We start from the raw sequence: 26,677 nt of genomic DNA on the forward strand, positions 1-26,677 counted from the left end.
GGACGTCTGAGCCGAGGACAGCAAAAGGATTAGATACAGGAGTGATTATGGGAGAGGTAACCACAGAGGTGGGTGTAGAAGAAGGGATACCAGAAGTGGGGGGACGTTTTGAAACACGGGAATAAGAAACACGTGGGAGTCTCCCTTGGAGGCGGAGATGAGAAACTGCCATGGCATAAGGGAGACCTTCTGTCTCTTTGAGGTAACGGATTTCCCGCTCGTTTAAATAGACCTGACAACGGCGAGAGTACGAAGGGTGAGCCTCATGACAGTTAAGGCAAGAGGGAGATCGATTGCAAGACGTATTAGAATGGTCATCGGCACCACAGACTGGGCATTCGGCGATAGATCTGCAATATTTCGCTGGATGGCCAAATCGCCAGCAATTTCTACACTGTTGTGGTGTAGGGATCACCTTTCGAACTTGTAACCGATGTCCTGCTATATAAACGGAGGATGGGAGTTCTCGGCTGTCAAAAGTTAAACGAGCCACATTGCTAGGGTATCGTCTCCGCCCACGGGCAGGAAGAACGTAAGTGTCTACCTTGAGGATTGGGAGATCTTGGAGTTCCAGCTGTTCTAGAATGTCGGTGCCACATGTCTGGAAATTTTGTTGAACTATGGTATGGGGCAGAATAACGGTACCACTACAAGAATTGAGGGAATGATGTTTTTCAAGGGTGACAGGAACAGTATCTATATGGGAAAGACGAGAGAGCTCACGAGCCTGGGTAGCATTCTGTACGGTAATGATGCGCGTACCGCTCTTAAGAGCATGAAAAGAAATATCTTTACCAACATGGCGTAGGAGTGCCTTGCCAATACTATGGTCAGAAAGATAGGCAGTAGAGGAAGTTGGTCGTAAAGTGAAGAATTTAGTCCACTGTTCAGTCTGAAACTGAGCGTGGAAAGGTAGTGAAGGACGTGTCGATCGTTTCTGAGAAGAACGAGAAGGTGAAGGTGGAGAAGTATCATCAGCAGGTAATTGTCGTTGACGTTTAGGCGTGGGACCAGAGTTGGTCCGACGTGGAACGGGTCGGCGATTTGAAAATTGCCGCACCGTAGAGGGAGAGGCCGGAAGCATAGTCAGAGGAGAGCGAAGGTCTGATAAATCGAAGGAGTCAGTCGAGGCCTCAGTACCTGAAGCGGGTGAGGAAACAGCACCGGCAATAGGTACAGAGGCATGAGGAATGTCTGAAGAGTGGTCCAAAGACGAGGCGGGGTCAGAACGGGGTGCGGTATCAAGAAGGGGCCCGGGGGTACCAGGTTCATGGACTAGGGCTGCCATGGTTAGGTTACTTCTTTCTTTTTGTTTTTAAGAAAAAAAAGAAAGAAGAAAAGAAAATAAAAATAAAAAAAAAGAAAAAAAAAGGGGGGACCGGGGAGGGATAGTTCCTAGGAGGAATGAAAGGGCCAGAAATCTCCCTCCGCGCCCAAGAGGACTCGACACCGCTAGTAGCGCAGATGCAGCATGGAACCCGTGCCATACCCTACCCTTCATGCCAGTAAACCAGCAATCTGGGATAGCAACCTCACATCTGCCGAGCTACCTCGGTGGACAAAAGAGAGGGCGGCCGGATATCCGCCACAAAGCATACCTCCTTCAGCCACCACCCCCGGAATCCGAAAGGTGGCTTCCAGAGCTACACCCGTCGCCCAAAAGACACCCAAAGCTACTCCGGGATACCGGAGAGGGATCGGGACATCCCTAGGCAATCCAGATTCCACGGCAAACTACGCCACCGCCAAGAAACCTCAACGGAATGGGATGGACCCCGGTGTCCTTTCCCCTACCTAGGAACTAGCGCGCCTGTGGGAGAAATCACGAAGGCTAAAAAGAGGAAGGGCAAAAGGGAGGGGTGAGGAGGAGGAGGAGGAATGGAAAAAGGGGAGGATGGGGAGGATGGGATAGGGGAGGGGAGAATGGGGGGTAATTAGGTTCGGTCTGAGGAAGAAGACCGACAGGGCTAATTCCTCAGACCAAGAGCCTCTTCACCACGCCAAGGAGCCCCCCTTGAAGAGGTGCGAGAGCATAATTCCGTAAGTTTTCTATCAAATTTCAAACTTTTGGTGTCGTTATTATCGGGAAAAGATTCTCTATCTTTTCATAAGAGAAAATAATTTTTTTTTTTTTTTAAATTTGACCGACCCTGAGAACGAGTTTCGGAGAGGGCCTGTCGACCCTCAAAGGGTTAAAAGCCACATGTCTCCAGTCACTCCGATCTAACATACTCACAAAAGTCTAATGGATGCTCAAGCCCCTAAAACTCAAAAGCTTATTTAATCCCTTCCCTCAACTGTTCCTTGGATGACCCCTATCCCTTCTAACTTCCATGCCAAATTTATACACCCTCTTCGTCAACATATCCCTCTTCATCCTTTCTACATGCCTAAACCACTTCAACAATTCCTCCTCAGCCCTCTGAATTATACCCTTGGTGGCCCCACAAAACGTACAACTCTAGGGTGGAAGGTAGAGATATGGAATGCTCAGAAGGGTTGCAAAGAGAAGGGGTATATAAAAGAGGCTTTGAGTTTAAGCGCCCTGAGCATCCAGAAAGCTTGAACATGGATGTTAGATAGTGAGTGGAGACAAGTGGTTATTTTTATTGGATGTGCTCTTGGAGTATGAGCAAGAAAACTTTTATGAAGGGATGCAGAGAAACTGGTTAGCCAGTCTTCAGTCTTGGAGGCGGGATAGGCAGTGCCTGCACTCTGAAGGAGGGGTGAAGATGTTGCAGTCAGAGGGTAAATCTGAACTGTGAAGTCAGCACACTTCTGGAAAGACAGCAACTGAATAAATGGTGAAAAAAAGATAAGGAGAAGAATAAAGAAAAGAGACATGAAACAGACAAGGAAAGAAAAATGTAGTGGCAGGATAAATATTTGCATTCAGCTAAAAATGAACATAGAGGCATAAAAAAAAAGATCAAATACACTGTAACAAGGTTCATCTTCCAGTAAATAAACTATGATTCATGAATGTGGTGAAGTAACCAGCATTTTTCACATACTGAGGAATACGTGAACTATGTATAAAAGTTGAAGAAAGATTGAACTCAAAGCTTTGCCTGTGAATTAATTTAAGCCCAACAAAAAGTTTGGCTGCTTTTTGGCAGGTCAGTCTTTATTCAATTTCTCTCAATATTATTTGAGGATAATCAAAGGCATAATGAAAATGTTCCACTCATTCAGCAAGACTGAAGTGCAGATAAATTTTTACTAGCATAGATTTATCAACCCATAGGTTGATAAACCTGAGCTAGTAAATAAATTAGACCAGGAGTTCAATGGTCATCTGCTTAACAAGTAGCAAGGCAAAGATGTACAGTACTTTACAGCAGTGACAATGTCCAAGTCATCTTAAACAAGGATAACTTGCAGCAATGAAGAGTTTTTGATCCAAGAAACTGGAGGTACCCTACTCTGCCTTGGATCCAACCTGATTACCTCCAATTCTCCAGATGCAGTATGACCACTATGGGTTTAGTACTTCCCCATTAATATAACAATAATTGTAGCACTGATAGATCAAGGGAAGAGAAGTCAAGCAACTCCTATGGCCAAACTGCAGCATCAGATAAATCAAGAGTTTCAGACTGCTAAACAGTTGAAACTTTCTTATTGTAAAGAAAATAAGCAAATTTCACTGAAAATTTCGCATGTGATTTTTCTGTAATAAATCCCATTCTATAACTGTCAATGTACTGATTTGTCTACTCATGAAAAAATCCCATAAAACTTAGCAAAAAGACTGTTAAATTTGGAATAAAATATAGTTGATGTACTGTATATATACTGTAACACTAAATTTCTCGAGTTAAATTTTTTTACATGAACATCAATTTTTTCATTAACCATATAGTGCATAACCACCTTCTAACAGCCAGATTTAACACAAGTGTTAAAAGACCAAAAGCAAGACTTCATCTGCAAAGAAATTAAAAACCTCCCTTTAATTATGTGAATCAATTACCAAATATTTACACCACAAAACTGGAATAGATAATAAAGATGGCCAATGTTCTGAGTTTTTTGAAAGAAAACAGGAAAAAGTAACTTCCAAAGAAATACTTTAACTCTTGTTCAAAAGTAGGATATTACAATCTTCAAAATGTACCTGGTCTATTGTCCAATAAACCACTTAAGACAAATGAAACCAAAGGGGAAAAAACATCACTGGATCAAGATGGAGTATTTTCTTTGGGTTACTCAGGATAACCAATCTAGCTTTTTTTTTCTTCCAATAAATACTAATTATAATTTCAAAGAATATTTCAAAAGAAATATAGAAGCTAACTCATGTTTATCTCTCTTGATAATAATCAATATTTTAAATGGTCATGACCTAAATTAACCTTGTTTTCAAATTAATTATTACTGTATTTAAATCTAAACATACAGTAAATTTTATCTTATAATATTTTTTGTAAATGTTGAAAAATTGAAGATTAAAGCATTCCAGTGGCTTGTACTACATCAATGGTTACAAACCAAAATATTAATTAACAGTTCAAGAGGCTAAAATCATTTTTAATATAACTTGTAAAAAAAGAAATAGCTTTGCATTATTATCATAATTATAAAAAGAACTCTCCTCATTTTCAAAGAAAAAAGGCATTTACCCTTTTCCAAAGAAATTAATGAAGACAGATATTGCTGTGAAGTCATAAAAAATGTCATCAGCAAAACGAATAAACTTATGTGGAATCAAAAGATGCACACTTCAACAGAGAAACTGAGTACATAGCAATATCCACTGTACAAGATATATTTTACACGTATTATGTGGCACTTTTTTAACAAAAAATATATGTATAAATATACAATGATGTGTTAATTTATAAGAGCTCAATGTAATCCCTGTGTTTTACAGCTGTGTTACATTTTCATTTACAGCTTGACAATCACTTTTAAGAACCAGAATTACTGAAAGATCTTTGTTTACTTCATTGAGTTATAGATCTAAACACCATCTTAGGTGCTGTATAAAATTCACGAGGCCGCTTCCAGGTAAGCGTTTTTGGATCATCAGATCCCAAAAAAGGCAGACTTTGGGTGTCCTCTTGGTTACACCATCAGACAGCAACACTGGTAACGAACATTTGCACTTTTCACAACCACCACACCACTCACACACATTAAAAAAGGCAAATAGTGTATTTCACTGTGCAACAGTTTCTGTCATTGCAACACTTTTAGCCTCTACACTGATTGTTTGAGAGGCTAGAAGAGAGGAACGTGATATAGATACATCTACATCCATAGGATGAGAAGTATTGTTTCTTTTTCCAGTTCTAGCTATTGATACTGAAGTGTTTGGAGAAGTCATCTTGGCCAGGGACTCTAATGAATCAGGGTCCAAGTGGCGAGCTAAGTCTTCCATCTGATTTAGACCAGAATAAGTAACTGACGCCTCGCTGTCTTTGTTAATATTGGCTCCACTAACTTCTGCTGCAGGGTTGAACTGAGAAGGTTGAGCAACAGTTGCAGGAGTGGAGACCTCTATCCCAACTCCAGCTGCTCCAGCAGTGCTTCCCGGAGGCGGACGCCCATATAATAGTGCATGAAGACTGGGGGACGACGAACGATTGTCACGCCAGGACACATGAGCGCCACCTCCTTCTCCTTCATCTAGGAACCGGTCCATGTAGTCACTGCAACACCCACAAATAATCACTACACTCACATATAAAGCTGTATAACTGTAGTAATCCTTAAAATTACCAAAATATAGAGCAAATATATTATTCACTATAAATAATCATTTTACAACAATTCTGCAATAAGTCTTGATGCAGTTCTTACGATTAGTATTTCATATTATATTATTTGATTATTTCAAGTGGACAATACTGGTTTTAAGACAACAATACTGTTACTTCAAAGATATAGTCTAAACTTCAGAGCATTTATCAATCATAATTCATAAATGATAAGACTAAGTACACTATATAACCATCATGCTGTATTATAAAACATATTAATGTAATCACACATATGGGTATACTACTTTGCATGTTAAACAAGGAGGGAGGGCATGCTAGTAAAGCTGAAAATTAAAACCAGGCATGTAGAGGAAAGATTAACAGAAGCACATGGCAAGAAGCAAATACATTTTTTTTTTTGGTGGAACAAATAGTATATGTCAAGTAGTTAAGACATTCTTTTCAAAGCTCAAAAGAGGATAAAATTAGCACTATCAATAGTCTGGAGAAAGCACAAACAGGGTACAAAGTGAAAACAATGAATCATGTATGTAATAATATATTAAAACAATAACAACAACAGCAACAGTGGTTTATCACTGAGGTGACTGATGTCTTAAGAAGGTATTCCAGCTAGCTGCCAGAGATGTACTGTACATTGTAATTCAGACATGCAAGTATGAAATGGGCTTAAACATAGCATAAAAACCATGGCCTACATAACTTGGGATACATTCGCATTGCTGAAGCTCTATAATGATCACCTAAATAATATACAGCATTATTAACATAACTCAGTCACAAAATATGAAAAATGATCACCACTGTATCAATACTGAACAGGTCCACCATCACAAATCCGGCAATCAGACATCCGGTTCCATCAGTTATTTGGCACTAATTTCGGGTAGCAAAATTTCAAATTTCCAGGGTTGCCACACCAACCTGCTGGTACTGTTTGATATGCTACTTGCTGCATAAGCCATTCCAATTTCTTTTTCTCCATTTATTGTTATAACCTGGTTGCTTTTAGCCCTAGCCATGGTTCCAATGAATAAAAGATAGGCTTCTCGTTATGTAAAGCACCTACATAGTACATTATCCATTAAAGATAAGATGGCTTTGAAGCCACTGTTGGTTGCCATGAGCTCAGTCCTGTGATGCAGGGGAATATGCTTTATTATTACGCTAATATCAACACTACGGCTTATTCGCCTATCACAACTGATCTAATATGACATATTAAACAATATAAATAACATAAAAACATGCTAAATACTCCAGAATGAATAATATTTGGCACAATACCGAGCAGTTCGACGGAGGTATGAAGAGGATATGGGATACAAGTACCATTCTCCTATCTCCATCTTGGGGCTTATATAAGAGAAAACAGAGTATAGAACATGGCTAACTATGATATACACTTGTACTGCACCATAAAACTGAAACAAAAAAGCTATTTTCTCTACACAGATTATCACACATAGCAGCATATGTGTAGAGAACCTAGGATAACCCAAAAAAGTCGAAGTGCCTTATTTCTAGTACAGTGGTCCCTCAATAATCGTCCATAATCCGTTCCTGGAAGTGGGACTATTATCGAAATGGACGATTTTCGAATCAATTTTTCCCATAAGAAATAATGTAAATCCAATTAATTCGTTCCAGACACCCAGAAGTATCAACAACAATATTTTTTTTTACCTAAAAGATAGATTTACATGCACAAAAGAATGAACATTCAACATGACAGTTACCTTTATTGAAGGCTGTTGTTGATGAATGGAAGACAGGGAGGAGGAGAGAGGGAAGATAGGTTATTTGGAAGGGGAATCCCCCTCCATAAGGACTCTAGGGCACTAATAAAATGTATAAATGAACATTGGTAATAGGGGTAGTTGATGAGTGGAACTGTCTGCCTAGTAGGGTGATCGAAGCTAAAACATTGGGTAGTTTCAAATTTAGGTTGGATAAATATACGAGTGAGAGGGGTTGAATTGGGGTCGGACTTGCACCTGAGCTTATTGCTTGGGTAGCATTTGTTCTGTTAGTGGGTTGGATTTGTGAAGGACTGGCCTAGTATGGGCCAGCAGGCCTGTTCCAGTGTTCCTACTTTCTTAAGTTCTTATTTAACATCACACTTACCAGTAGGGTGATCGAGGCTAGGACCTTGGGTAGCTTCAAGAAGAGATTGGACAAATATACGAGTTGGAGGAGCTGAGTTTGATTTGTGTCATTGGGTACGGGAGTAAATTCTTGGGTAGCTTTGGGTGGAGGTCATTTTGATAAGGACCTGCCTTGTATGGGCCAGTAGACCTGCAGTATTTTTCCATTGTTATGTTCTTATTGGCTATTTGTTTGTGTGAGGGAGGGATGGCAAGTTTATTGTTGGAGAATATGACACTAATATCAACTCTATGGCTTATTTATCTATCACAATTCAACTAATATGACATAATAAACAATATTAATAACATAGAAACATGGGATATACTGTAGAATGAATAAAATAAGTCATTATGTATGTCACAAGAGGTGTTGTGTTGTGTTGTTGTTGGGTACATAAGGGCCACTGAGCGTAAGCCGTCCATAATGGTGGTGAGGCGGCGGTGGTTTTTGTAGCCCTATATAACTCCAACAACATTGGAGGAGTTGGTAGAATCGCTGAATCACTAAAGAAGGAACCCTCTACCACCATCACTACGACCTTTTACCACTATTACAACTGTTACCACCATCACTACTACCTTCTACCACCATCACTACTACCTTCTACCACCATCACTACTACCTTCTACCACCATCACTACTACCTTCTACCACCATCACTACCACCAAAGAAAGCTTCTAGTGCCAGCCCTTTGGTAAAGAATGTGAGAAACACATAATTTATGAAAAAGCTTGTAGAAAAATACAAAGATGGTGGTGGTAGAGTGGAAGCAGTTGTGATAGTGGTTAATGAACATAAGAACATAAGAAAGGAGGATCACTGCAGCAGGCCTGTTGGCCCATGCTCGGCAGGTCCTTTACAATTCATCCCACTAACGAAACATTTTCCCAACCCAGTCCTCAATGCTACCCAAGAAATAAGCTCTGATAACTCTATCCACTCATTTGGGACTTGCAAATGAGTAGCGGCCCCATAGCGGTACATTTTCGTATGGTTTTTATGGTTGTATTCTCATTTTCTTGGTCTCATTTGATAGAATGGAAAATATATTACAGAAATAGATATGATTTTGATTGCTTTCACAAAGAAAGGTACCTTGAAATTGAGCTCAAAGTAGCAGAAGTGTTTTATTCTTTAGTGATGTTCAAGAGTAAACAAATGTCCAATACCTGTCCGGACACCTGCCAATCCAAATTCCAATACACAGTCAAGAATGGGTTGACATCACTTATACAATTATGATAATAGTGCAGTAGTCTGTATAACAGTAAATCTTCTATATTTTGTGAATAAAAATTCCAAATGGTAAGCAAGAGTAATATAAGAGGGGCCTGGAGCCATGACTAATGAACAGAGAAAATGTTATTTTAGTGACATGACTGTCTGCATTGTTTATTCAGGACCCTATTTTGAAATTGGCATCTGTTGAAATTTGTGTGAAATTGACCAAACTGCCAATTTCTGACCACTTTATTGGGTAGTTAAAACAGGTGAATGGGCAATTTCTTTTACTCAGTCGACAGAATAGAAGTAAGTAAATAAGTAAGTTTATTCAGGTATACACAAATACAGTTACACAGAATATCATAAGATAAATGAGGGAGTTCACTTCTCAGCCATTAGCTGCCTCTTTGCGGTATATTTTTGTATGGTTTTTATGGTTGTATTCTCATTTTTTGGTCTCATTTGATAGAATGAAGATATATTACAGAAATAGATATGATTGTGATTGGTTTCACGAAGAAAAGTACCTTGAAATTGAGCTCAAAGTAGAAGAAATGTTCGATTTTTGTCGATGTTCAATGAACTTTCTTCTGTAAGTTAAGTTGGTTAATTTTATTAAGTGTATTCTAACCTAACCACTCTGTAATCAGGCACACTACAGGTCCCAATGATGCCGGATTTGTGACGGCAGACCTGTATTATCTCTTATTATTTTCGCTACATGTACACCTTGAAAATGCAAATGCTTTAAAATAGCCAAAGCAAAATGAGTACACAAAAATCTTGAAATTATTCATGGAAGACCCTCCAGTAAAATTTTTGAATAACCAAAATCAGCAAATTTTGAGTTCCACAAATTTGGAGGACTGACTGTGTGAGACACACAAATAAAATAAACACACGCATCTCTGTAAGTAATATTTCCTTTACAGAAGCTCCATCTTAAATTCTATACACAAGAATTACTTGAGCATGTTCCTACATAACAAAACATAACATACTGTATTAAAAACCTAGCTTGGTCTCACTGCACCTTACCCGCAAAAGCTATACGTACTTCACATGAGTAGTGACTTAAGAAAAACACTTGATACTGTTGATGACAATATTCTTCTTCAACTACAGCACTGTAGGCATCAAGAACATAAAGTTTCTTCTTTACCAAATCCTACCTCAGCGGTACATACCAACATCTGACCATAAACCACATTTCTTCATCCATTCTATCTATAAACATTGAAGTATCCTTGGCTATCCACTCTTCCTTTTTTATATGAATGACCTAACAAATGCCATTCACCAACTAAAACCTTTGCTATTCACAGATAACATCTGTCTCCCCCAAACCCACACCTACTCTCCTATTCAATAACATAATAAACAAACTAAAATGAAAAAAAAAAAATGGAAATGAGAGAAATTCATGAAGATATTTTTCTAATTTAATAGTTGTCTTCTGCCAAGGCAGGGTGACCAAAAAAAAAAAAAAAAAAAAAAAAAAAAAAAAAAAAAAAAAAAAAACATTCATCATCATTCAGTCAATCACATGTCTTTCCAACAGTGTGCTGACATCATGATTCGGATTGCACTCCAAATACAGCAGCCCACCACTTCTTCAGAGAGCAGGCACTGACCTTCCTACCTCCAGGACCCAAATCCAACTAACTGGTTTCCCTGAATCCCTTTATTACAGTTATCCTGGTCACTCCAACAGCACATCTATTAAAAACAACTTGTCTTCATTCACTCTTATCCAACACATCACACAAACCTGCTGAATGCTCAAGCAACTAAAATTCGAAGCCTCTTTTACTCCCTCCATGCAACCATTCCTGGAATGACCCCTACTCCTCCCACCTTCCAACCCAGATTCACACACCCTTAAACATGATAACTTCATTGTCTCCAGTCTGTTCCTAATTACAGGCCATATTCCTTCCCTTCTGAGAGGTAAGGAATTACAGTGGAACCTCAGTCCTCAAACAGCTCCCTGCTCGAACAATTCGGTGTTCAGTATCTGAACACTTTGTTTGGTAAAAAAATCGCTCAGTAGTTGACTGTTTGCTCGGCACTTGACCAAACATACACGACCTGCCAGAACTTCGCTGTAAATTATTTTGTGTTCGCATTTTTTTAGATTATTTGTATAAATAAGTCACTATGGGGCCTAAGAAGATTAGTGATAACAGCCTACCAAAAAGAAAATTGGTTGGGAAAAATTCGTTCGGTACTTGAACAGATCGGCACTTGAACAGCCTTCTGGAACGAATAAATTTGAGTACAGAGGTTCTACTGTATACAGCGGACCCCCACTGTATATCATAATTCACGGAGTTTTCCTTAGAACCTAACTAATAATTTTTCACGGAAATCCCCGCAAATTTGCGTAATTTTTTGTGGCAATATATAATTTTTTATGTATTTTAATGCTAAATATTAAGAAAAACATAATTTAATAATTTTGTAACATAAATATTAACATTAACTCAGCAAAATTTCCATATAAAATATAATACCATATAAATTTTTTAGTGCTGTACAGAGAACGATATCATTTATTACTGGTGAGTACCCATACACTTAACTTTACTTTTACTAAATTAAATTATTACTATATACAGTGGACCCCCGGTTTACGATATTATTTCATTCCAGAAGTATGTTCAGGTACCATTACTGAACGAATTTGTTCCCATAAGGAATATTGTGAATTAGATTAGTCCATTTCAGACCCCCAAACATACACGTACAAACGCATTTACATAAATACACTTACATAATTGGTCGCATTGGGAGCTGATCGTAAAGCGGGGGTCCACTGTATTTACCGTACGTATACCAGAGAAAATGGGATTGCATGAATTACAGTATACCAAAGAAAATGGGCTTGCATGAATTACAGTACATATGGGGGTAACATCGGTATTTTACATTCTAGCACTGCGGGAGACACTGCAGTACAGTACTGTATACAGGTTTATCTTTACATTTTTTTTTTAAAGGGTGACATATGAAGCTGAGTTTGAAATTAAATTAAAGTGTTTTGGGGGCATATTTAGGGGTTAAACTACAACCGCGTCCAAAATTCACGTTTTTTTCAAATTCGTAGGTGGTCTTGGAACGTAACTCCCACAAATTTGGGGGACTACTGTATAGTCATTAACCCTTTCAGGGTTGGTGCCGTACTAGTACAGCTTATGAGCCAGGGTTGGTGCCATACTGTAAATTCTAGCGGCCTCAAATTAAGCAGGAAACAGCTGGTAGGCCTAGATGCAAGAGAATGGGTCTGCGTGGTCAGTGTACGTAGTAGGAAAAAAATCGGGCACCCAGTGGTGCATTGTGGGAACGCCATTTTAGTACACCTTGTTCACCATGCCTCGCGGTAAGAAACACCTCACTCCTCGGTGAATTGGGACACGCTTGTTCCCCCGTGACAGTTCTATTACAGATGGAAGTATCTGAAGATGAGTTTCAAGGTTGTGATGAGGTTGTGACGAGGTTGTGACTGAAACTAATGACCATAATACCGGTAATAGTGAGGAAAATCCAGATGACCCTCAACCATCCACCTCTGGTGCTGGGCCATCTTGTTCCCGTTCAGTTGTACCAGAACGAAAGAGGAAACTCGTATTTTCCCATATCCAGGATTCAGATGTGAGCAATGGTGATGATAGTGATAGTGAATATGAACTACAAGCTCTTGAAAACAGTTCTGGTAGCGAGAGTGAAGTGGAATATTCTCAAACCCGAGGTTTCAGTGATATTATACCAGTGAATCAATTTATGCTGCTGTTATGTATGCTTCACTTCTCAGACAAAACCAGGCTTGACAGAAACAACAGGTTATATAAGATTAGGAATGTGTTTGTGTATCTGAAACAAAAATTCAATATGTATTTTTATCCCTTCAGGAAGCTTGTTATTGATGAGTTGTTGATTCTGTTCAAAGGAAGACTGTCGTTCAAGCAGTATATACCAAGCAAGAGGAAATGCTTTGGTATAAAGTTGTTTGTGCTTTGTGATTGCTACAGTGATCTTGTATTGGATATAATTGTGTACACTGGAAGTAACACATTCCAGGAAGTTACTGGGTATCTCTGGTGATGTGGTTAGAACAATGATGGCACCATATCTTGGTAAGGGGCATATATTATATACTGATAACTGGTACACAAGCCCCTTACTCAGTGATTTCTTGTGAGTGAACATGACAGATGTGACTCACGAAAACGTAATGACACGATTGCAAACAAACCATACCACCGGTGGGGTTTGAACCCGTGGTAAGAGTCTCAAAACTTCAGACCGTCGCGTTAGCCACTGGGCCACCTAGCTTCAATAAGATTCGTCCAACTAGGTATATTTCTACACCATAGGAAGGTTAGCATAGGCACCACTGTGTCCACAAATGCAAGTTTTCTACAGACGAATCTCCCGCTAGCTGGCCCAGTGGCTAACGCGACGTCTGGAGTTTTGAGACCCTCTTACCGCGGGTTCAAACCCCACCCATGGTATGGTTTGTTTGCAATCGTGTCATTGCGATTTCGTGAGTCATGTTCACGGCTTTGAGGGGACTTGAGCTAGAGTTCGTCACGGCCATGCTAGCGGGAGATTCGTCTGTAAAAACTTGCATTTGTGGACAAGTGGTGCCTATGCTAACCTTCCTATGGTGTAGAAATATACCTAGTTGGACGAATCTTATTGAAGCTAGCTGGCCCAGTGGCTAACGCAACGGTCTGGAGTTTTGAGACTCTCTTACCACGGGTTCAAACCCCACCCATGGTATGGTATTTTTTTATGACATATGTGTGTGGCACAGTTCGTGCAAATCGTAAACACATGCCCAGGTTCGATGCAAGCACCCATAGAGGTGAGGTGCAGGCATTTGCTGCCAATGACATCATGGCATTTTGGTGGCACAACAAATGAGATGTCACACTGTTGTCATCAGTTCACCCTAACGAAATGGCAGACACTGGCAGGCAGCATAGAGAGAGCAATGAACCCATTCTAAAACCTGCAGCTGTGATGGACTACACCCTAAATATGCATTCAGTGGACAAGTGTGACATACAGATTGGGTTTGCTGATTGTGTTTGCAAGAGTTATGTAGTACATAAAACTCTTTTTTCATATTTTGGACACTTCCATGCTCAATGCTTATAATATGTATAAGATGAGGACCAGAAAAAAAACACCATATGGCAAATTTTGTTTGTCTGTCATCAGACAAATAATAATCAAGTACAAAGGAACAACACCTGCAATAGAAAAACCGCCCACTACCTTCTTGTCCGAGGCCTGGTGATCACTTCCTAATGAAACTGCCTGCTACTGCTTTCTAAGAAAAAGACTCAGAAGAGGTGTTATGTCTGTGTACATACAAAAAAATGCCCACAACAATGCAGAGACACTCATTTTATGTGTGAGGAGTGTAAAACACCATTGTGCATGACACCATGTTTCAAAGACTTCCACAGGCTGCAGAACTTCTAAGATGTCCAGTGACTATATATGCATATACAATATAGAAAAATTGTAATAAAAACATTTTATTTTGTTCATTTGTGTCAACATGTTTTCTAAACAATATAATGACAACAGTGATTATGTAGTGCAGTGGTCCCTCGATAATTGTAGGGCTCGAGTTGTAATTTTCGGAAATCATAGCGATATTTTCGTAAAAACATGGGCTCGCTAATCGTAGATTAACTCACGAATAGTTGTTCGTCCGGGACGCGTACGCACGCTCTGAGCCGGGGCGGCCTTCCTTCCCAGCCAGTGTGGCATTGTTTACCAGTGAGCGACGGTCCCCTCACTTGCTCATACGAAATATTTCATAATATTCCATTCATTTTAGTGCTTGCAAGTACTAAATAAGCTACCATGGCTGCAAAGAAAGCTCCTAGTGCCAAGCCTGTGGTAAAGAAGGTGAGAAATATGATTGAATTTAAGAAAAACATCACTGAACAATATGAAAGTGGCGTACATGTGGCCGAACTGGCCAGAATGTATAACAAACCCTATACAACCATATGTTCCATCGTGGCCAAGAAAAAGGAAATCAAGGACGTTGTTGTTGCAAAGGGGGTAAATATGCTGACAAAAATGAAATCACCAGTACTCGAAGAGATTGAGAAGTTATTATTGGTGTGGATAAACGAGAAACAATTAGCAGGAGATAGTATTATGACGTCGATTATTTGTGAAAAGGCTAGGCAGTTGCATGACGATCTGATAAAGAAATTGCCTGCAACTAGTGGTGATGTGAGTGAATTTAAGGCCAGCAAAGGTTGGTTTGAGAGATTTAAGAAGCGTACTGGCATACACAGTGTGGTAAGGCAGGGTGAGGCTGCCAGTTCGGACCACAAAGCGGCTGAAAAATATGTGCATGAATTCAAGGAGTGCATAGAGGCTGAAGGACTGAAACCTGAACAAGTGTTCAATTGTGACAAAACAGGCCTCTGTTGGAAGAAAATGCCAAAGAGGACCTACATTACACAGGAGGAAAAGGCACTGCCAGGACACAAGCCTATGAAAGACAGGCTGGCGCTCATGTTCTCTGCTAATGCTAGTGGGGATTTCAAAGTGAAGCCGTTACTAGTGTACCATTCTGAAAATCCTAGTGTTCAGGAAAAACAATGTTATAAAGAGTAAATTGTGTGTGTTTTGGAAATCTAATAGGGAGGCATGGGTCACGAGGGAAATTTTTGTCGAGTGGTTCAATGAAGTGTTTGGCCCTAGTGTGAAGAATTACCTCCCGGAAAAGAAATTGGATCTCAAGTGCCTGCTAGTAATGGACAATGCACCTGCTCATCCTCCAAACTTGGATGACCTAATTTTCGAGGAGTTTGGGTTCATCACAGTACAGTCCTTGCCCCCGAATACCACTCCTCTCCTCCAGCCCATGGACCAACAGGTCATTGCAAACTTTAAAAAACTCTACACCAAAGCAATGTTTGAAAGGTGCTTGAATGTAACCTCAGACACTCACTTGACCCTAAGAGATTTTTGGAGAAAACACTTCAGCATCCTCCATTGCATAACTCTTATAGGTATGGTTTGGGAGGGAGTGACTACCAGGACTTTGAACTCTGCTTGGAGAAAATTGTGGCCAGATTGTGTCGGCAAGAGGGATTTTGAAGGGTTTGGGGCTGACCCTGATGAGCCTGTCTGTTGTTAAATCTATTGTGGCACTGGGGAGTTCCATGGGGTTGGATGTGAGTTTGGAGGATGTGGAAGAGTTGGTGGAAGACCACAATGAAGAGCTCACCACTGAGGAGCTGCAAGAGCTTCAGCAGGAAGAGCAACAGATTGCAGCTCAGAATCTTGCTGCAGAGGAGGAGGAAGAGAGATGGAAGAAGGTGCCTTCTTCAGAAATTAAGGAGATTTTTGAGATGTGGGGTAAGATGGAAAGATTTATGGAGAAACATCACCCTGACAAGGCTGTTGCAAGCCATGTTGGCAACATGTACAGTGACAAAGTCTTGGCCCATTTTAGGGAAGCGTTAAAGAGACGCCAGAAACAGAGCTTGAGAGTGACTCCAGTCACTGACAGGCAAAATTCACCATACATGTATTTTGGTGTTTTGTTGGTCTTCAACTTGTATATGTTATAAGCATTTAGCATAGAGATATCAACAAGATGGAAAAAAGTTTTATATACCACTTATAACTCTTGCGTACACAGTCTGCAAACCCAATCTGCATGTCACATTTGTCCACTAAGCGCATATTGAGGTTATAGTCCATGACAGCTGCAGGCTTTAGAATGGGTTCATTGGTCTCTCTGTTGTCCTTGCCACTGGGTACCATTTCGTTTCTGTGAACTGATGTCAACAATGTGACATCACGTTTGTCATGCCACCGAAATGCCATGATGTCATTGGCAGCAAAGGCTTGCACCTCACCTCTGCGAGTGCCAGCGTTGAACCTTGGCATATGTTTACGATTACCACGCACTGTGCCACACACGTCTGTCAAGTTCACTGGCAAGAAATCACTGAGTAAGGGGCTTGTGTACCAGTTATCAGTAAATAACATATGCCCCTTACCAAGATATGGTTCCATCATTGTTCAAACCACATCACCAGAAATACCCAATAACTTCATGGTATCTCTCAAAGTATTACTGCCAGTGTACACAATTATATCCAAAACTAGACCACTTCTGCAATCACACAATACAAATAGCTTTATACCAAAGCGTTTCCTCTTGCTTGGTATATATTGCTTGAATGAGAGTCTTCCTTTGAATAAAATCAAGGACTCATCAATAACAAGCTTCCTGAAGGGATAAAAATACATGCAGCACTTTTGTTTCAGGTACATAAACACATTTCTGATCTTATATAACCTGTCGCTTCTGTCAGGCCTGGTTTTGTCTGAAAAGTGCAACATATGTAACAGTATCAGGAAACGATTGACACCTATAATGTCACTAAAACCTGGAGTTGAAATCAGGCGTTCTGTTGCCCAGTATGTGGTGACAGTGTGCTTATACACATGTGGCATAAGCATTATTGTGGCAAAAAACAGGTACATCTCTGCCACAGTTGTCTCCTTCCACTTGTGTAGCCGTGATTTTGGTGAGAGAATTGTATTTGCCATGGTGTAATCACAGTATGTGTTTGTTTCCCTGACAATGATGTTCATCAGGGGTTCATCGAAGAATAACTCAAAGCAGTCCAGTTCACTGGCATTGTTCCCAAGTGGACAAGATGGCTTTATTCCACTTTGTGTTTCATCAAAGTCATGGGGACTGGGAACAAACTCGTCACCGTCCTGCCAATCCCAGATGCGGTCTGCTGGTGGGGTCTGGATGTTGTACCGTGGTTGTGGTTGTGCAGGTTGTGGGAGTGAGGGGCAGGGTGAGGCTGGTTGTTGTGCTGCGTCAGCAGCGTGGGTAGTAGCGTGGCCCGCTGATGGTGCCACATGGGCCGTGCCACCCTCACTATCACCACCACTGCCTCCTCCCTCACTGTCACCATTCATACCCATCGTTACAATATCGTCATCTTCACTATCAGGTCGTGGTGTAGGGCCACGGGATGTGCTCCCAGAGTTTATCCTTCCCTTTGGAACAACATATGAAACACTACCAGACCGCATGCTACGTCGTACATACTGCCGCTTCACTGGGGAATATTCACTCTCACTGTCACTAGAACTGCTTTCAATGACCTTGAAATCACTATCACTATCACTATCAATTCACTGCTATCATCTGGGTGTTGTACACGACCAAATAGTTTCCTCTTTCGTCCTGGTACAGGTGAACGTGAACGTGAACAAGCCGGCACAGCACGAGAGGTGGAAGGTTGTGGGTCATCTGGGTTTTCATCACTAATTATGTTATCCTGGGCACTTTTTCCAGTAACACTCACTTCAAAACCCTGGAATTCACTGTCACTGACATTTTCATCGCTGTTAGAGCTATCACTTGGGAACAAAAGACCTCCAATCCGCCGCGGAGTGAGGAACTTCTTACCGAGAGGCATGGTGAAAATGGACTAACAACATGGCGTTCCCACAATGCACCGCTGGGTCCCAGATTTTTTTCACAGGGTGCACACCGACCACTGAGACCCACTCTCTCTCGTGTAGGCCTACCAGACCTTTGGCGCTTGATTTGAAGCCGCTAGAATTTGTGCGTATAAATACGTCAGAAACATTGGCTCGTAAGACGTATTTATACGTCGGAAACAGTCAAAGGGTTAAGTGCTTATAGCTCTTCGTGCCACTTTCAGCAACACTGGTACGGCTACTAGGTGTCATGATTGCTTGACAGATACAAGATACAGTAATTAAAATATAACACAATTCACAAACACAGCTGCCTTGTAGCAAAAGTGTTTCTTTTTTCCTTCCCAGAAACTGTACCGTATTAAATTAATTATACGACGTGTTACATAAAACTGTGCCGCAATTCTTCAATCGTGCAATACCCAAATCATGCCAAATAAACTCGTGCTAAATGACGGTCTACTGTAATAATAATACATATAATAATATACGTATAATAATATAAATTATTATAAGAATATGTACGTACTAATAAATAATAATAATAATAATAATATGTATAAAAATACAGTGGACCCTCGTTTTTTGTAAGGCTCGAAAGTCGTAAGTTTCGGAAGTCGTAACTTTTTTTCATCAAAACATTGACTCGTGAATCGTCATTTGACTCACAAATAGTTGTTTGTCTCAGATGCGTACTCACGGCCCTAAGCCGCCTCACACTCCATTCCCAGCTAGTGTGGCAGTGTTTACCAGTGAGGGACCATCCCCTCACGTGTTCATATGAAATATTTCATAATATTCCATTCATTTTAGTGCTTGCAACTGCTAAATAAGCTCCAAAGAAAGTTCCTATCGCCATGCCTTTGGTAAAGAAGGTGAGAAATACGACTGAATTTAAGAAAAACATCACTGAACAAGGATGTGTGATGTCACCGTGGTTGTTTAATATATTTATAGATGGGGTTGTAAGAGAAGTAAATGCGAGGGTCTTGGCAAGAGGCGTGGAGTTAAAAGATAAAGAATCACACAAAGTGGGAGTTGTCACAGTTGCTCTTTGCTGATGACACTGTGCTCTTGGGAGATTCTGAAGAGAAGTTGCAGAGATTGGTGGATGAATTTGGTAGGGTGTGTAAAAGAAGAAAATTAAAAGTGAATACAGGAAAGAGTAAGGTTATGAGGATAACAAAAAGATTAGGTGATGAAAGATTGGATATCAGATTGGAGGGAGAGAGTATGGAGGAGGTGAATATATTCAGATATTTGGGAGTGGACGTGTCAGCGGATGGGTCTATGAAAGATGAGGTGAATCATAGAATTGATGAGGGGAAAAGGGTGAGTGGTGCACTTAGGAGTCTGTGGAGACAAAGAACTTTGTCCTTGGAGGCAAAGAGGGGAATGTATGAGAGTATAGTTTTACCAACGCTCTTATATGGGTGTGAAGCATGGGTGATGAATGTTGCAGTGAGGAGAAGGCTGGAGGCAGTGGAGATGTCATGTCTGAGGGCAATGTGTGGTGTGAATATAATGCAGAGAATTCGTAGTTTGGAAGTTAGGAGGAGGTGCGGGATTACCAAAACTGTTGTCCAGAGGGCTGAGGAAGGGTTGTTGAGGTGGTTTGGACATGTAGAGAGAATGGAGCGAAACAGAGTGACTTCATGAGTGTATCAGTCTGTAGTGGAAGGAAGGCAGGGTAGGGGTCGGCCTAGGAAAGGTTTGAGGGAGGGGGTAAAGGAGGTTTTGTGTGCGAGGGGCTTGGACTTCCAGCAGGCATGCGTGAGCGTGTTTGATAGGAGTGAATGGAGACAAATGGTTTTTAATACTTGACGTGCTGTTGGAGTGTGAGCAAAGTAACATTTATGAAGGGGTTTAGGGACTTGAGTCCTGGAGATGGGAAGTACAGTGCCTGCACTCTGAAGGAGGGGTGTTAATGTTGCAGTTTAAAAACTGTAGTGTAAAGCACCCTTCTGGCAAGACAGTGATGGAGTGAATGATGGTGAAAGTTTTTCTTTTTCGGGCCACCCTGCCTTGGTGGGAATCGGCCAGTGATAATAAAAATAATAAAATAATAATAATAATAATATAATACGTATAATAATAATGTACTATAATGGGGGATATAGTGTTGGAGCGGCTGGTATTTTTGTTTAATAAATGTATGAAAGAGGGGAAGGTACCTAGGATTGGCAGAGAGCATGTATAGTCCCTTTATATAAAGGGAAGGGGGACAAAAGAGATTGTAAAAATTATAGAGGAATAAGTTTACTGAGTATACCAGGAAAAGTGTACGGTAGGGTTATAATTGAAAGAATTAAGAGGTAAGACAGAATGTAGGATTGCGGATGAGCAAGGAGGTTTCAGAGTGGGTAGGGGATGTGTAGATCAAGTGTTTACATTGAAGCATATATGTGAACAGTATTTAGATAAAGGTAGGGAAGTTTTTATTGCATTTATGGATTTAGAAAAGGCATATGATAAGAGTGGATAGGGGAGCAATGTGGCAGATGTTGCAAGTATATGGAATAAGTGGTAAGTTACTAAATGCTGTAAAGAGTTTTTATGAGGATAGTGAGGCTTAGGTTAAGGTGTGTAGAAGAGAGGGAGACTACTTCCCGGTAAAAGTAGGTCTTAGACAGGGATGTGTAATGTTACCATAGTTGTTTAATATATTTATAGATGGGGCTGTAAAAGAAGTAAATGCTAGGGTGTTCGGGAGAGGAGTGGGATTAAATTATGGGGAATCAAATACAAAATGGGAATTGACACAGTTGCTTTTTGCTGATGATACTGTGCTTATGGGAGATTCTAAAGAAAAATTGCAAAGGTTAGTGGATGAGTTTGGGAGTGTGTGTAATGGTAGAAAGTTGAAAGTGAACATAGAAAAGAGTAAGGTGATGAGGGTATCAAATGATTTAGATAAAGAAAAATTTGATATCAAATTTTGGAGGAGGAGTATGGAAGAAGTGAATGTTTTCAGAAACTTGGGAGTTGACGTGTCGGCGGATGGATTAATGTAGGATGAGGTTTATCATAGAATTGATGAGGGAAAATAGGCGAGTGGTGCACTGAGGTATATTTGGAGACAAAAAATGTTATCTATGGAGGCAAAGAAGGGAATGTATGAAAGTATAGTAGTACCAACACTCTTATATGGGTGTGAAGCTTGGGTTGTGAATGCAGCAGCGAGGAGGCGGTTGGAGGCAGTTGAGATGTCCTGTCTAAGGGCAATGCGTGGTGTAAATATTATGCAGAAAATTCGGAGTGTGGAAATTAGGAGAAGGTGTGGAGTTAATAAAAATATTAGTCAGAGGGCTGAAGAGGGGTTGTTAAGGTGGTTTGGTCATTTAGAGAGAATGGATCAAAGTAGAATGACATGGAGAGCATTTAAATCTGTAAGGGAAGGAAGGCGGGGTAGGGGTCGTCCTAGAAAAGGTTGGAAGGAAGGGGTAAGGGAGGTTCATTCTGCGAGGGGCTTGGACTTCCAGCAGGCATGCATGAGCTTTTTCGATAGGAGTGAATGGAGACGAATGGTATTTGGGACCTGACGATCTGTTGGAGTGTGAGCAGGGTAATATTTAGTGAAGGGATTCAGGCATATATGTGAACAGTATTTAGATAAAGATAGGGAAGTTTTTATTGCATTTATGGATTTAGAAAAGGCATATGATAGAGTGGATAGAGGAGCAATGTGGCAGATGTTGCAAGTATATGGAATAGGTGGTAAGTTATTAAATGCTGTAAAGAGTTTTTATGAGGATAGTGAGGCTCAGGTTAGGGTGTGTAGAAGAGAGGGAGACTACTTCCCGGTAAAAGTAGGTCTTAGACAGGGATGTGTAATGTCACCATGGTTGTTTAATATATTTATAGATGGGGTTGTAAAGGAAGTAAATGCTAGGGTGTTTGGGAGAGGGGTGGGATTAAATTATGGGGAATCAAATTCAAAATGGGAATTGACACAGTTACTTTTTGCTGATGATACTGTGCTTATGGGAGATTCTAAAGAAAAATTGCAAAGGTTAGTGGATGAGTTTGGGAATGTGTGTAAAGGTAGAAAGTTGAAAGTGAACATAGAAAAGAGTAAGGTGATGAGGGTGTCAAATGATTTAGATAAAGAAAAATTGGATATCAAATTGGGGAGGAGGAGTATGGAAGAAGTGAATGTTTTCAGATACTTGGGAGTTGACGTGTCGGCGGATGGATTTATGAAGGATGAGGTTAATCATAGAATTGATGAGGGAAAAAAGGTGAGTGGTGCGTTGAGGTATATGTGGAGTCAAAAAACGTTATCTATGGAGGCAAAGAAGGGAATGTATGAAAGTATAGTAGTACCAACACTCTTATATGGGTGTGAAGCTTGGGTGGTAAATGCAGCAGCGAGGAGACGGTTGGAGGCAGCGGAGATGTCCTGTTTAAGGGCAATGTGTGGTGTAAATATTATGCAGAAAATTCGGAGTGTGGAAATTAGGAGAAGGTGTGGAGTTAATAAAAGTATTAGTCAGAGGGCAGAAGAGGGGTTGTTGAGGTGGTTTGGTCATTTAGAGAGAATGGATCACAGTAGAATGACATGGAAAGCATATAAATCTATAGGGGAAGGAAGGCGGGGTAGGGGTCGTCCTCGAAAGGGTTGGAGAGAGGGGGTAAAGGAGGTTTTGTGGGTAAGGGGCTTGGACTTCCAGCAAGCGTGCGTGAGCGTGTTAGATAGGAGTGAATGGAGACGAATGGTACTTGGGACCTGACGATCTGTTGGAGTGTGAGCAGGGTAATATTTAGTGAAGGGATTCAGGGAAACCGGTTATTTTCATATAGTCGGACTTGAGTCCTGGAAATGGGAAGTACAATGCCTGCACTTTAAAGGAGGGGTTTGGGATATTGGCAGTTTGGAGGGATATGTTGTGTATCTTTATATGTTTATGCTTCTAGACTGTTGTATTCTGAGCACCTCTGCAAAAACAGTGATAATGTGCGAGTGTGGTGAAAGTGTTGAATGATGATGAAAGTATTTTCTTTTTGGGGATTTTCTTTCTTTTTTGGGTCACCCTGCCTCGGTGGGAGACGGCCGACTTGTTGAAAAAAAAAAAAAAAAAAAAATTCAGGGAAACTGGTTATTTTTATATAGCCGGACTTGAGTCCTGGAAATGAGAAATACGTACAATGCTTGCACTCTAAAGGAGGGGTTCGGGTTATTAGCAGTTTGGAGGGATATGTTTTGTATCTTTACACGTATATGCTTCTAAACTGCTGTGTTCTGAGCACCTCTGCAAAAACAGTGATTATGTGTGAGGTGAAAGTGTTGAATGATGATGACAGTATTTTCTTTTTGGGGATTTTCTTTCTTTTTGGGTCACCCTGCCTCAGTGGGAGATGGCCGACTTGTTAAAAAAAAAAAATTATAATAATAGATGGCTTCGAAAGGCCATCACTAGATGGCAGTGAATACAACAAAGCAGAAGCAGTTATGCCTGCCTCCACCTGTCACATAATGACATATTTTATTTATTCTAGACTATATATCAGGTTTCTGTTATTTATATTGTTTATTATGTATATCAGACGAATTTTGATAGATAAATAAGCCGTAGAGTTGATATTAACGAAATATTGAAGTATTTGTAATGCCTTCTGAGAGCCGGAACGGATAAACTGCATTTCAATTAATTTAAATGAGGAAAACTGACTCAGCATACGAGCAAGTCGGGATACAAGCAAGGTCAAGGAACAGATTAAACTCGTAATTAGAGGGTCCACTGTATTAGATAAGCTTAAATGTGATGTCTGTGTGGTGGACATGGCAAGAGCTTATCGCCTTAGTGAAGCGTCGGTTCGTATAATTAAAAAGAGTGAAGCAAATATATGGGCTTGTGCAATGAATAACCCGGGCTGTCGTCTGATTTACTGATTTGACTGACCTATTGATTTACTGAATGACTGACTTACTGACTGACCTGATTTACTGAATGACTTATTGACCTGATTTACTGAATTTCTGAATGACTTGACTGATTTACTGAATGACTTACTGATTTGACCAATTGATTTACTGAATAATGAACTGATTTACTGACTGACTTGACTAACTTACTGATTTGACTGATTTATTTAATTACAACTGATCTACTGACTTGACTGATTTATTTAATTACAACTGATCTACTGACTTGACTGATTTACTGACCTGACTGGCTTAATGACCAACTTGACTGATTTACTGAATGACTTTACTGACTTGAATGAGTGACCTACTGAACTGAATGATTGTAATGACATGAGTGACTGACCTACTGACTCACTTGACTGGACTGACTTACTGACTGGACTACCATCCACCTTAGCCCAGATGGGCCTCAGCATGCCTATCCACTCCCTCTTTTACAATCATTGACAACACCAGCAACCACAATTTAAGATAATATTAAAGTACTATTTTTGTTGCATTTGTAGCCTTGAACAACAGAAACATACATAACGACAATGAACAACAACTGCATTATCATTTTTATTTGCCTAAGATATGGAGACCTTTAAAAAAAAAAAAAAAAAAAAAAAAAGTTATTTGGCTTTTCTAGGGGTCCTAGGAATGTAACCCTATTTTTCCCATAAGTTCTTCAGTTCCTTTAACAGATTCACCTAACGCTGGATTTTCAGGAATCCTAACTACCATCTTAATCGATGGTCTACTGTATATTATCCTCTAAATGACAAGAGAATCTTATTCTATAACATCAAAAACAGTCAATAAAACCACCTTAATAAACACCCCAAATTAGCTATTGTAACTCAATGCAGGGTCAGAGGTCAGCTGTTCCCATCATGCAATGCGTGGGGCACAATTTTTTTTTTTTCAAGCTGCTCACATCCACCACACAACCCATTCTCTCCTGTCTAGGCCAAAATTTGCTGCCCACAGCAAATTTGATGAATTCGCTGCTTACAGCAAATTTGATGTAGCTATGAATTATCTGTTCTAGTACATCAGGGACTTATGATCATTATAACAAACTAGCATGTGATAGATAGCTGAAGGATCAAAACAGTGCATCAAGCATGAAAACTTTCCTGTACAGAGATTTACATGGCCATGGGAAAGCTGGTTTCTGACTCTGGCTCAATATGGCACATGCTGTGGCCCTCTTAACCTCAACAGCCAATAGCTGATTAAATATAAACAGAGGGCTCACAGCCATCTACTACTGAGCAGTCACACAAACATCTCCACCTATTTATCAATAAGCAAGAGAACAAGGAATTTAAGGAAGAACAAAATTCTTCCTTGTCTCTACTATAAACAAGAAAACTGTATAGTGAATTGTGATGGCAACATCTGATGAAATGCGAGAGGCATCAACTTATAAATCAGACCACCTGCTGTAGTCTACTGTGCAATGAGCTACATAAGCATCTCCATACACATCCATATCAACAAGCAAAAGAAACAAGGAATTTAAAGTAGGCTAAAACTCTTTCTTGTTCCTTTTTAAGCATATTTTCTACTGATAAGATTATGGTATAAATTTATAATAGTCACTGGCACCATATTAGCTGTCGTCGTAAGCTCCTCTCTTCTATGTGCGGGTTATTTGTGTATCGTTCCAGTCACGGTATTGTGCCTTTTTTTGTTATTAGCCGTCATCATTGTCTTTGGAAGGAAAAGATGGCATATTGCCTCAAATACTAGCTTTATCTGGGAGTTATTATGTAGAATTTGGGTACATAACATACATTTCTCAATCAACAAGCAACAACATCTACAATGTATTCTGCCAAAAAGCTTCATTACCTTTAATAAAATAAGATATTTTAAAAAAGTTTGTATTTCCTAGAGGTGTCACGAACCTAACCCAATTTTTACCATACATCATTCATAGAGTGAAATTACATGGCGTTATTTTCAGGAACTTAACTCTTGCATAACGAGATGTCTGCCTGTACTAAATTCAAAGTGAGCTACGTGGTAAAAAAGGAAAAAATTGTAAACATGCTTATATACAGGGCACATGCAAGCTCAAAGTATAATTCCTAGGTAAGATATTTATAATCTGTCTCATGAAACTAG

The 26,677-nt window shown here is 40.0% G+C and overlaps 1 protein-coding gene across 5 annotated transcripts in view; it reads right to left on the minus strand.

Annotated features, from left to right (window-relative positions):
* Window positions 1-584: 584 nt before the first annotated feature.
* The window catches only part of LOC128689429 (mesoderm induction early response protein 1), a 169,369-nt gene continuing 143,276 nt past the window's right edge, over window positions 585-26,677 (minus strand). The window contains exon 12 of one of the 5 annotated variants that reach the window (XM_053777723.2): window positions 585-5,657. In XM_053777723.2, the coding sequence (XP_053633698.1) occupies window positions 5,165-5,657 (493 nt within the window). In that variant the 3' untranslated portion in view covers window positions 585-5,164. Of the gene's footprint in view, window positions 5,680-26,677 lie in introns of all 5 variants that reach the window. The other 4 variants (XM_053777721.2, XM_053777724.2, XM_070086318.1 and 1 more) reach the window with 4 other exon arrangements.

Source organism: Cherax quadricarinatus, chromosome 18 (genome assembly GCF_038502225.1).
Source record: "Cherax quadricarinatus isolate ZL_2023a chromosome 18, ASM3850222v1, whole genome shotgun sequence".
Classification (NCBI taxonomy): domain Eukaryota; kingdom Metazoa; phylum Arthropoda; class Malacostraca; order Decapoda; family Parastacidae; genus Cherax; species Cherax quadricarinatus.